The 13,747-nt window shown below is 38.4% G+C and overlaps 1 protein-coding gene across 1 annotated transcript in view; it reads left to right on the plus strand.

Moving 5' to 3' along the window:
• Positions 1-13,747, plus strand: part of UNC79 (unc-79 homolog, NALCN channel complex subunit) — a 770,017-nt gene that overhangs the window by 465,892 nt on the left and 290,378 nt on the right. Inside the window, exons 35-36 of the mRNA XM_069208227.1 lie at positions 7,660-7,740; positions 8,306-8,408. Of these exons, the coding sequence (XP_069064328.1) occupies positions 7,660-7,740; positions 8,306-8,408 (184 nt within the window). The remainder of the gene's footprint in view (positions 1-7,659; positions 7,741-8,305; positions 8,409-13,747) is intronic.

Raw genomic sequence — 13,747 nt, forward strand, 5'->3', positions numbered from 1 at the left:
ACATAAAACTGTATGTTCGTGGCTAGCCCCAAACATTTTTCAAGTATTTTCTCTCTCTTGAATCTTAGCCTTTACAAGCAGGTAGTAAGTATCTTCCAGGAAGGAATAGCAAAGAAAACATACTGAAGTAAGTTTCATTGTCTGTAAGGAAACATTGGTAGAGTTATTCTATTATGTTCATGATCCAAGGATTTGGAAGAGGAAAGCTGTTTACTCCTTTGGTGTCTGTGGCCTGAGTCTGCACTTGACAGAATGATTTGCCTGTTGGAGGCTGGACTACTAAAATATGGTTTGCTTGAAAAAGGTCCTAGGAATCCAGAGAGTGTTGCAGTGCTATGAAAAATCCCCAATTATCTGCGTGGGAGCTCAGGAAGCCATAGGTACGAAATTGGGTTATTGGTTGAGAGGTGTGGAAGCCCCACTTTAGCATCAACCACGATCCTTGTCATGGTGAACAACACTAAGTAATTAAATTAAACTGTTAACCCTCTGCTAGTTTAGCACAAAAGCAGTGAGGGTTAACTTAAGGGCAATGTGTAACGTATTCATGCAACACACAATCATTAATAAAGTGAAAACACAACAAAGAAAAACCTTAGAACAATTCAGATAATTTGAGTAAATTCAAATACATCAAATGACACCAAATCAAACAAAATCCTATCTGTAGAACCAGAGATTTTGTATCTCAAATATTTTAGAGAAAATAGGACCAAGAAGCTGAAAACACCACTCATGGTTATCTGGTCCCACTAGACCAGGCAAAACTCAGAAGTTCAGGCCAACCGCAATGGAAAGTGGGCTGGATAGAGGGACCAGGTTAGTCACAGTGAAGATTTATCTTCTCAAGTCCAGCGTGAAAAATTCTGTTTATGTTGCAGGAGGTCGCAAGGGGTAGGTTTTTGGTGTGAATAGCAGGTCGAGGGTAGCATGAAGAGTCCATCGTCATTGGAGCTTCGTGTTGGAAGTCATTGTGTCTCGCATTGGCGGTCATCAAATACAGATGTTGTTGGAACAAAGAGCAGGCCTTTCTGAAACTTCACATTTGTGGCCCTCACGGGTGGCAGAGCCTCGGCATGAATAGGCCCATCTGTGGCAGCAAAGAGCCCATCTTCAAGATTTGTATCTATTCTTCAGGAGGAGTACACTCTGATGCGCATCCAGCATCCAGAACCTGAGGAGCACCTCATTGGGGTCAGAACTCACTCCATGCAGGGGCCAGCAGCATGGCTCAGGCGGGTGCAGTTGCTGCTGGTCAGCTGGGCAGGTGCAAGGAGGCCTCTGGAAGCTTGCTTTGTCCCTGTAGTTCACACTGGAGGCTAGCCCTTGCAATCACTCTGGTGGTCCTGGGTTCAAGAGAGCAGACCCAGTCTTCTTTCCTCAGACAGAAGTTCAACGACGCAGTCCTTCTAACAGCAGGACAGTCCTCCGTCTCAATCCTCCACAGGTCCAGGAGTGATCAGTTGAGTGGTTCTGAAAGTCCTCTTTTTGTACTAAATGCCAGTGTTTGTGTTGGGACATTCTCTGTCCTACCCCCAAAACTTGTTCTGGTCACTTCCTTTCTTTGCCCCAGTCTAAACCTTGAAACTGTCTAGGGTGACAAAAGGAAGGGGGCTCCGGTGTCAAACATCTTTGTGTGTTCTGTAGTCAAAGCCCTTTGAATTGTAAGGGTGTCTGGGTAAAATCCCTCCCTAGCCATCCTGTCCATACACAAACACCTTTTGTATAACTGCCTGAAGCAATACACAAACCCCAGCAGCTGAGCCACTCACATTGGCCGAAAGACACAGTTGGTTGGGACAAGAAAATGGCAACTTTCTAAGAGTGGCATTTTCAGAATTGTAACTTTAAATCCTACTTCACCGTTAAAGAAGATTTTAAATTACCTTTAATTTTAGTGTAAACAGCAACCCTCTGTCTTCTCCCAATCTGAAGTTCGCACTTAATAAATTTAATACGGAAGCTCAGTGTTAGTCAATATGAGAGACAGGTGTTAACAACAGTAAAAAATAAATGAATGGGGTTTTTAACTGCCAAGACATGTAAAACTTAAGTACACATGGCCGACCTTTCAGATACAATGCACCCTGCCCCATGATTCTTTAGGGACTAACTTAGGGGTCACTTATACGTATTACAAAGGAATGTTTAGGCCTAGCAAAAGATTTTGGCTGTTTAAAACTGCACAACACAGGCAGCAGTGGCAGGTGTGAGACATGTTCTACAGTGCTACATTAACAGGTGGCACAATGAATGCTGCTTCCCACTAGTTGCATTGAATTTACAGGCCCTTGGTACAGGTTGTACCATTTACTAGGGACAGACAAGTAAATTGAATGTACCAAGTAGGTGTTGTCCAATTTTACCATGTTTGAAGGAGAGAGCGAAAGGCCTTTAGCTCTGGTTAGCAGGGGCCAAGGGCACAGAGTCGCAATGCCAACAGACATGAGCTCAGCAATAGAAGGAGCACTGAGTCAATTGAGACCTGTGTTGATGGTTAACTGAAGATTTGGGTTTACATGAAACTACATTTATGTTTCTAACCAGGAACGTCCATCTTCAAACTGAAATTTACCAATATTTAAGCCACCAAGCCTGAATCAAATGATAGACACTAGAAGTGCACTCTGAGATTTTAAAGTCAAGCAGACCATGTGGATCCATTGCTGTGTACTGCTTGTGACTTCAACCTGCTGGAGTGTGAGTTTCTTTGTCATGCGTAGAGTTTTTGAAACAATATGCCCTTATTGATCAAACTTATTTCGGTCCTCCCTGGAGCATTATAAATTGTAGACATCATGTTTGCCCTGCTGAAGATTTTAACGCACCAAAATTTTAAAGTTAGAATACATAAGTTCCGATCGGGATTACCCATGATCGTCCGACTGGCTGCTTGCACGTGCAGATTTGCTTTACTTTGTGACTATGTATGGCTTGGAGATTTTTCAACTGGATGTTTGAAATTCACAAAGAATTTATGCAAGATGTAATACATGTTGGATCACTTGGAGCTCTGCTCTTTGAAGTTTCTAAGATAATCCTGGTGGACCTGTTTTTTGTCCATATCTGTACATATGTATGACGGTACAATGCATCACTTCTAATCAAAAGACTGTGTTCAGCATTATGCAATCATAGGAGGCTGAAAGGGTGCCTAAGCCAAGTTTAACACTCTCAGATACAAATGGATAAATTTTCACTATATTCTCACTTCCAAGAGACATTAATGTTAAATTGTTTTCTTAAGTGTATTTGTTTTATTTATCATAACCTTTTATCACTTTATCTGTCTCAATTTAAACTGACTTAGCATCCCATCCTTTTGCTAAATTAAGTATGAATAATTAATGTAACATTGACAAAACAATTTATAACAGAAATTACAGACATGTGGAGTGTCTAGAGTGCCAGAAATGTTTTTGTTTCCTTCTCAAGCTTAGAGTTTTTGAAACAAAATATTATTACTGGTCAATCTTATTTCTCTCCTCCCTGCAAATATGTAAATTGTAACCATTATTGTTGCCCTGCTGAAGATGTTTGAGAACAAACAATTTTAAGTCAGAATACAGAAGTTCCGATAAGGATTAACCATGAGCTTCAGGCTGGCCTCATGCGCTTGCAGATTGGTTTTGCTTTGTGACTAGGAGCCTTATTTAGAGTTTGGCAGATGAGGTTACTCCATCACAACCATGACGGATAACTTGTCCGTTGTATTTCGATTATTTTTTATCCTAAGGAAATTGTGATGCAGTGGATGGGATTACTGTCACGTTTGTGATGGAGTAACCCCATCTGCCAAACTCAAAATCAGGCCTCATGTATGGCATGGAACTTTTACAACTGGGTGTTTGACCTTCACAGAGAACTTTTGCGAAGTGCAATACATTTTGGATCACCTGGAGCCAGGGTCTTTGAAGCTTCCAAGTTATTCCTGGTGGACCCATTTTTGGTCTATACGGTTTCATATGTATGAAGACACAATTCATCACTTCTAATCACTAGACTGTGTTCAACATTGTGCACTCATATGTGACTGAAATGATGCCTAAGTCAAGTTTACTCCCTGTAATAGAAATTGATGCATTTCCACCATATTCTCACTTCCCAGAAAAATTACTGTAAAATTGTTTTCTGAGGTGTAATTTTTTTATCATACCTTTTTATCCTCTTATCTGTTTCAATTTAAGCTGACTTAGCATTCCATCCTTTTGCTAAATTAAGTACTATTAATTTAGGTAACAGTAACACCTGTTATTTATAATATTTAGAACTGGCAGAAGCCTGGTTTGAAGCACTGCATAAAACTATGATTATTTTCATTATTTTTATTCAGGTTTTCTTTCGAAATATTATTAATTATACTAAACTGGCTCTCATTTGTTTAACTGTATTGTTGTTAGCTTGGTTTGCTAAACATAGCACTTCATACATTTTCTCAGAGGGTTGATTTGTTGCTCTTCCATGCTACGAATGATGAACCAGTGCTTTGCTGAAGAAACCGATTTACTGAGCTAGGGGAATTACTGGTGACAGAACTCACATAAAACTCACATAAAGACTGTGGTTTGAAGGATCATCTGTCATATTCCAAATGAGAATATATGAACTGTCCTCCAAAGCATAAGATCTGGATTGCCTAGACATGGACAAATTCAGACTGTTGCTAGGTATTAAGTGTATATAACAAAAGCATAGACACTGATGTTTCAGGTACCAGTAAACATTCCTGCTTAAGTAGAAATTACATCTCTTGTATTTCCTTATCTGCTTCGTCGGTCTGTTTTGTAAGTGCAGCTGTAGCCTGACCTTATCTGATCAACCGAAAAAGAGATTTAAGAGGCACTACAGAGAGATAACTTTGGCTCCGCCACATTCTCTTTAGTGCAGCATATGATTTGGGCAGACGTTATGTGCTTCCTTTGAAAAAAGTGCATATATTGCGCTTTTTGCTTTGGTGGTAAGCTTTTGCTCAATATAACAAGACTGGGATACTTAAGGCGATAAGCCAATGATCAAGTATATTTGTCTGATCAACTGATTATGAAAAGATGTGAAAAAGGCAGTATACCCAAAGTAGCCTTGATGTATTTATTGTGAAAGGCATATGTAAGGATTATGGGTAAAGCTGGCAGGGAACCATTTTGTTACATGAAATCGCACAGATTACCGTAGTGGGCAAGGGTTTCAGTATTATTTATCCCCTCTGACAAGTGGTGGGAGAAATGTTTGGGCAGTGATAATATTTGTTTGGCCCTCTTTGGGAGTTGTATATTGTTTTGCAAAGCATCAATTTGGATGTATATAATTTTGGGACTGTATTCCTGATGTTTGTTTTATGTGAACCCTTATGCACAATACAGAATGCTTGAATGGGGTGTATTGACAAGCCAGTGCTACATATTATAGGACTGATGTCTTTACTATGAAACTTTACAAAATACAAAGTTTGACTCACCTATTCATTGTGAAAACTGTATGTTAAAGCCAGTAGGCATTAAAGATGTATTATCATTGAACTGTATCAGACTCTATACACAGGTATTTTGTTACATGGAATCTCATAGATTACTTTAGGATTTTGATGTTATGTTGGTCACCTAATTCTAACAAACCATGGGGCTTGAAGGTTTGCCCTTTGATATTTCTTATTAATCTATTTTAAGGGACATTGTATTTTGTTTTGTCAACTGTGATTTTGTACTTAGTTGTTAATTTATGACTACATACCTGATGATTGCTTTGTGGGAAAGTTAAAGCTCAGTACAGTAGGACTGAGCTGATATGCTGATAAGAGAAGGATAAAGACTACAGGACGGATTGGTGCATTAGAAAAAGTTCTGGCAGATTACATAGTACCGATCTGTTTATTGTGAAAAGTTGTAACAAGTGCAGTAGAACTGATGTATTTATTGTGAAAATGATATGTTAAGGTCAATAGGCCTTTAAGGGTGTATTGTTTTTACACCAGGGTAAAGGCTATAGACCCATATTATGTTATCTGGAATACCACAGATTAATTTAGTAGCCAAGCGTTTTGGTGCTGTTTACTCCATGTGAAAAAACCTTAGGGTATATGATTTACACTGTGTTAATCCTTGCAAGACTATTTTATGAGGGCCTGACAGGTTAATTTATCTGCTAGGCTCTTGTAATGAAATGCATAAAAATACATACACACATAAATACATGAAGAAGCTTTTGATCAGTACTCTTCTGCCATTGGTCTGTTTGAGTGCCATTCACATTTTGATCTGGCCCATGACAACATATAACATGTGGGAGAATGCCCTTTGAGTGATGGCATTTTAGCTGACCATGTTGTGCACAACTTCCTGAAAAGGAGGGTATTTCAGTTCCACGTCTGGTGAGCCCGTTCCTTAGTTTTCCATTTTTTTCCATTATATGTCCAGTGTCATTTAAGTCCTGCTTTTGTTTTATTTTGTTTGTTTGTCAGAGGCTCCTGCTGCTCCCCAGACAGTGCTATTGGGCCCTTGCCACACATTTCTTCATCTTTAGTACAATTCATCCCTCATTGCCACTGCTTCTAGAGCCATGCTACCCATGTAATGTTTACTGTGTGGCAATTCTGGAATGGTATTTCGCATAGTGTATCACTATTTTACCACCACCAAGATTCTTCTAAACATGGCAACATGTTCGAACAATGATGCATTATGCACAGTACTATTGTAAGACAGCCGATGATTACATTTATACAATTTAGTTTTTAAAGCATACGCATGCCACGTTTAGGTGCCATTTTGTCTTTTTTGATTCTTTTTAACTTAACTTGTAGATGGTTGTTGAGTTCATATGGGTATTTTATTGTAGGTAGGAGAGTGTGTGACTGCATTAATGAATCAGTGGGTTGATGTAGGTATGCATGAGTGCAATGATGAGTTGAAAGTGCATGTATAATGGCTTATTTAAGATATAAGGCAGACCTATCGGCAATGCTTGTTCTATTTGTTGCTTTTATCCATGAACGTATAATGATTGTGAAATCTGCTGATGCTGAGTCCTAAAACTGAAGTGTGAGTTTTACACATGCCTCAGGCATAGCATGTGCAGCCCCTGTGCTTGATTCCACATAGTGCTCCAATTCTCTTCTGGAATGCCACATCTAGTGGGTGTGGAGCGGTTCCAGATTGCCTAACCTTTTTATATTTAGCCTCTAACCTGATTTCCACATAATTTCAATGCTATATTTCATAGTAAAGTTCACACTTGCCTTTTGACAGCTGGACTGAAAACTGTGATTACATGGGCGAACAACAAACGGGTTAGGACAGGATCTTATGACCTATAGAGGAGGCTTCAGACCCCAGTGCTATACCATTCAGAGGACCATCCAGGTTACTATCCTGTTAAAGGTTGAATTGCTCGCCCAATGTTTTGAATGGCTAACATCCCCTCTGACTTGCTTCCCATATCAAATCTTTTTCTTGGGAGTAGGGAATGTGTAGTTCACTGTATTTTACAAAGACATATGCTTCTTGATCAAAATTTCCATTTTAAAAAGTAGAACTTCTATTTTTCGTAAGTTGGACTTCCTGTACGTTGTGCTGGCAATACAAGCCATCCTGCAGAGTATACCTAAAGTTTGTTGCAGTTCCTTAAGAATTGCTTTTCCATTTTTCTCCATTTCTTCTCAAGAAGAACAGAAAGCTGCACATGAGGTGCTTGGCAGCATTTCCGAAGTCTCCATGGGGAGGACCAGCATTCCCTACATACAGATCGGTAAGTATAATTTTATTTTATCATCCAGGGAAACGTTACGCTAAGTGATGAACACGTCATGCAGTGCAGGACATTAGTCTCTGATTGCACAGTGCCCCTAACAAGGTGCAATCAGAGGTGGTGAATGTTTAGTAATGACCACCAGCACGCATAGAGGTAAGAAGTAAAATCATAGCTTTTGGTTTCCATAAGAATGATTACTGAAAATGCAATTCTAATTATTGGAAATACACACATTCTGAGCGATATAAATAAAGCTCTCCTATTGGCTTAAACTGTGGAGTGTTTTTGGTGTAATGCGACACCTTGTCCCTATGTAATAACACACAGTTTTCCCGTGATGAAGAGCAAATCTTGTGATTGCTTTGTAATCTATTTAATAATCAAAGTTAATTTTGCTACATTGTAAGCTTTCCTCTGTATCCAGATTCTCAGTAAGGTCGTTGATTATCTTCACCTTATCCGTGATGTGCTTGCACCAATTTAAGGTACCTGCTTTTTTCTATACACATCAGTTCCAAGGTTTCCTTTATGGTAAGAATGTATTTTATTCCTTACCTAACAGGTGCCACAAAGTCCAGCCTGCTATCTGCCCCAAGCATAGTCAGCATGTTTGTACCTGCTCCTGAGGAGTTCTCTGATGACCAGCCTACTGTGATGACTGACAAGTAAGGATATCTCCTGTTTCAGACATGTGGCTATGCACCTATTTCAGGGTAGTAGTAGTAGTGGTAGTAGAAGTTAAATTACCTTCCAGGATGGAGGTGTGTAGTGGAAAAATTGAAAAGAAAACATGTATTGTGATAATTGAAGCATGACAATGAGACACATTCAGTGGGGAATGGAAGAGTGTGACAGAAATTTTCCAACATGCTTGCTCCCCAGTAAAATTGGCACGTTTGAGGTTGGTTCACTTCCATGTCAGGCGTATTTGACATATGACTTAGCTCTTAAAGTTATCCTTGGCCAACAAAAAACACCACACCTATCTCTCTTAGTCATCCTTCAAGTCCCAGACATGAGCCATCGCAGAATTTCCCACAGTTTTCTAACAGGAAATCATGTGAACCCCTTTCTTTTCCAGTGGCTCTTTCATTTTCACCTCTGGATTCAATGTTATATTTCAGAGAGGAACATTGATTAGTTGTGTAGAACTAGAGAGAATGAGAAGATGAGGGTGTGAAAGGAGTACACTACTTTGTATTCTCAGTTTGGCTTGCTTATTTTATTGAATGTCATTGTTTAAATGTTTAAAGTCCCCTGCTGCTAAAATACCTAAATCGTAGAATAGAGTGGGTGGGTAGTTCTATTAGTCCTGCTATATGCAACAGATGAGGCAGCATAGTAGAGAGTTACATTTTCGAGGGATGGTATTCATTAATAAACAGGGATGTCCCTGGTTTGGTTTGCTCCTACTAAGGCACAACAGTTAAACACTGATAAGAATTCCTTTTTACGGACTAAAGTGGTAGGTTTGCTACGGTAGATCAGTGCCCCGGTCTCAGCATTAGGAAGCATGTGGTGCATTCTGGACTTAATCTGAGATTGATCCTATGGGTGCAAGTATCAACACCTGGAAGATGTAATGTAGTTAAAACAATAAATAATGGAAACTTTAAATCAAGTTCATGAAATGGAGCCATTTGCTCATCTATACACAAAAAATAAAAAGATTAACAGACTCTAGAAGTAAGTTGGTTTCATTGTGTCAATATAAATCAATGCGAAACAGCAAATTAATAATTCCAATATTTTTACAGTTTGACTGAGGAATATTCAAATGTCTTCCTGGAAAGTCGGGGGTTGACCTGCAAATGGTGCCTGGTGAATTTTGACATCTGAGAATTCTGAACCACACTCCCAATAAATAATATCTTTTTCAGCCATTTTTTGTGGACGACAAGTCACTTGAGGCCAGTGTAGTGGTATTTGTTTTGAAAATGAAGGGAGGTAGGAAGCACACCGGCACAGAGCCGAATGACATTGTCTTTTGTTTTTGAAACTTCACTTCTGCCACGGTGGCCACGTTCCTGTTCATTGTGGTCACTTTTCAAAGCTGATATAATCGAATCACTACTTTCGTTAGTCCATAGTATGATAAAGATAAGAGAGGATGCATTCTGTCTAAAGAGTTTAGATTGTGAGGAGCGGGAAATTAAAATATTCCTCCATCTACATTTTTTAAATCATGCTCTCACTCCTTGTCAGGTACACATACATAATAGGAATTATTTCTGCATTACAAAAGATAGTGTTTCTAAAATGTCTGCAGTGCTGCAGACTTGATAAAATAAATCAAAATATCTCCTGTAGTGTCGAGGTATTACATTTACAGCAATAGGAAACATGAAAATACCGTTGTATGCATTGCAAAGGTAGTATTTTATTCTGTGTGTTATACTAATCCAGAGAGACAGCCAGATACTTGGATTTGTAAAAATTGACATGGTAAAGCCGAAATAAAGAGTTGTGCTTTGCACAGTGAGCCCCTGTGCTCATATACATGCTGCTAGAAAAACTGCCTGCTCTGCCATTTTGGGCCTTTTCTAACTCTGCTCGACGTTTTTGTTTTAAAGCACACTAATTTTTCCAAACTACAAGGGAAACCCATGGATAAATAGGGACCAGAGACGCATAATATTTTTGAAGGAACAAATGTCGCTATGACTGACAATCATAAGAATACTTGAAGCAACAATCAGAACCAGAAGCGATGCCCATGAAACCAGAGAAAATCACATTTATTTAACAAATACGTCAAAAAAGAATGGTGGGTAGAACCAAAAAGACGTAAGAGGCAAAAAAATCAAAAAAAGACTTGGGCAATATTGTGTGACATAAATCAAAAACAATGTTAGTCTTGGATAAATATGTAGCAGCATTTCCGCCCATATGTTAATTACTATATACACATTCTAGGATCAGTGCGCAAACGTTGACGATGTTTTGGTCATATAAAAATAACAAGATAATCATCAGGACATTACAAATAATGCCTGAGATTGTTTTACTCAATGGTAAAAAAATTAAAGAGCAATAGAGAAAGCGAAAAAAGAAAGAAAAGAGAAGTTAGTTGCCATATGAGTGAGTTCTATATCTGCATATCTACCAATTGGTTATACACTCCCAGAAGGAGTGAGGTAGTGATAAGAGTTAAGTGCCTTGGGCCTCATATGAGGGTGAAGCCCAAACAGGGTATTATGAGTATCCTAACCAATTTGGAAATTATGTGAGTGCTCACCATATGTTGACACAGTGATACCAAGTCCAATGATAGAGTGTACTTAGAAATGGGCCGAGTTTAACACCTAGAGATTACTCCTGTTAAGATCTGTATCAGCTGACCGGCACAAATCAAAAGATCAAGCATCCTCCAAGTGAAAAGATCAAGCTATGTGCTGGATTTTGGGGAATCTATCTGACAGGAAGAATACAAGCAATATGAATTTACTGATACAATGACCCGATGAAGTCTTTCTTGGGATGAAACGCTTTGGCTGGGCTACTGTATGTTTCACAGAGAATCTAATAAAAAGTGAATGTAACATTACAACATGGCTCCTTGTTGATACTTGGCTGATGAATTTGATGAACTGGATAAGAAGGAATTTTACTTATATAAGTGGATTTTCTTTTTCATTTTGGACTATCACTACCCATTGGGGAAGCATTGCACTACAACTGAGTGCTCCTCTTCAGTGCTTTGTTTCACAAAACATGATAGCATAACTACAGAAACACATGATCACATTGGTGTAATAGCGTACTTAACAGGATGTCTAAGTGGCATCATGTGAGTCCTGCCTTATGCTGGGTAAGCGATTTATTGTCACCCTGTGGGTAGCCCAGTATGCCTGACCTATATGTTTGTGATGAAGATATGTGCAGAGGATCCAGCTCCATTAATCCCTTACATTGGGGTATATTTAAACTCAGTGCCTCCCATTGAGTGAAGGCTTTTGCTAAAGGGCACTATTTCTTTTGCTTTGATATTGATATTGACACTTGGTGAAAGTACTCCACTGTTCCCTGGTTGAGTTTAAAAGTTTTTGTCCAGGAGAACAAAAGAGAACAGCTCTTTTTTGTCCATGTATTCGAAACATAAAACTGATTGATACCATGGACCTCAGCTTCATACTAAATCCAGAGCACTCTGCTATTATTTTTGCAAATTTTAAGCATTTAGTTGCACCAATGTTATGCTTTTCCTAAACTGACCTGCCCAAGTTATTAATCTACTTGTCTAAAAAAGAAAAGGAAAAACAATGGCAAAGGTGTCTGTAAGTAAGAGCCACTTTTGCTCCCTTCACATTTTACTTTATATAGAAGGCCCCTAATGAATTACCATCAAGAAGGGTCACCACCTTCTGAGCCTGAAGCCAAGAGGCTGCTCTGTTCCCCCGCAAGAACATTAGTCATGTCATTGACAAATGGTGAACCACCTTTGGTTGGATTAGGTGTGATCTTCCAACCAGGCAGTTCATATGCAGGATTGTTAACATTTGTATCACCAAATCAGTGAGCCCCAGACATACCTATACCTACTGGCCTGTAGATGGCTGGACTACTGTAGAGTTTTGTGATATCTGATAAAAAATATAACTTATCAGTTGTCTTACTTTAAATGTGATACATCATTCAGATGCTCATTCCTTATGTCTAGTGCCCCTCCTGGAAGGCAATTCTAAAATTTCCACTGCAATGCAGTGGGGATACCTGTGGATAACTAGGGGCAATGAAGTTATCAGCAAGTTAACTATTTTGTCAGATTATTAGGAGACTCCGAGTTTCTGAAACATGCTTTTCAAAATTATCTCGTCTAAACAGATACCTCAAACATTATCACATTTTTACAAATTTCTATTGAATGTTTCAGGGCTTGTACCATGTCATAGAAAAGTAAAATCATGAATCAGTCACAGTGCACAGTGCCCTTGAGATGCTTAGCAATAGGTTTAGCTTTCCAAAGGACCGAATTAAGGATATAAGAATGAGAAGGATATGTTCAGGGTGGAAAGGTGTGAATCAAAATGGATTTGAAAGTTATGACTCACTACCTGAGGTGTTTCCTGGACTCCTTTGCTGGAACGTCCATTGTTCACAGGCTGTAGACATAGACATGTAGCCACAAACTGCATTGCATAGTATTTAAAGCAGTACTGCAGTAGTACTATTCACATACTACAAAATGCTATTCATAACCCTACATGTGGAGACCTCTGGGAGGGGTTTAGGGAAATGTAAGAAGGTTTTTAGGAAGGGATATGGATGAAATTAGGGAGGGACATGCTAGTACAAACACACACCTACCAAAAAGTAACACCATTGCAATTATTAAGTTACTACAGCCCTACATGTCATGAAACAATAGTAAATGTACTTCTGCCAGTGCTGAATTAAGCTAGCACCAAAAATGACAACAAATGGCCACTCACAAGTACTGAAAAACTTGTGTGTTTAGAACGTTGTCTACTGATCTAAAAAGTCATAATTAAATACTGTACTATTTAGAAAAATAAAGTTTACTTATTTTAAATCATCATATTATATTTTAAACATTTTATCCACAAATACAAAAAAATGCAACACAATGTCTATTACCTAAACACAGCTTTTAATTACATTGATACTAATTAAGTTGGATTTATTTTGGTTTGTTAAAAAATGATATTCATTAAATAAATTAACATAGGTAATTTATGTTATGATGTAATATACATTTATTGTAAATAGGTAATGTGCTCTAATATTTTATTTTAGTACTTCTTTATAAAAAATAATGACTTTATTTTACATTTATGTTTAGCATTAGACTATTTGCAATACTTTCAACTAATAATATTTATTACATTTTCCAATAATTTTCTATATACTTTACCATAGGCAGCTTCCTACTATTTGTCAGAAGTTACTAGAAGTAGTTTTATGTTCATAAATTCAGACTCCGTTATCTCCACCCCCTGAACTCAGTGGTGGAGACATGTATGTGTACAGTTAGGTGTAAACC

The sequence above is a fragment of the Pleurodeles waltl genome, chromosome 9, assembly GCF_031143425.1.
Source record: "Pleurodeles waltl isolate 20211129_DDA chromosome 9, aPleWal1.hap1.20221129, whole genome shotgun sequence".
Taxonomy (NCBI): domain Eukaryota; kingdom Metazoa; phylum Chordata; class Amphibia; order Caudata; family Salamandridae; genus Pleurodeles; species Pleurodeles waltl.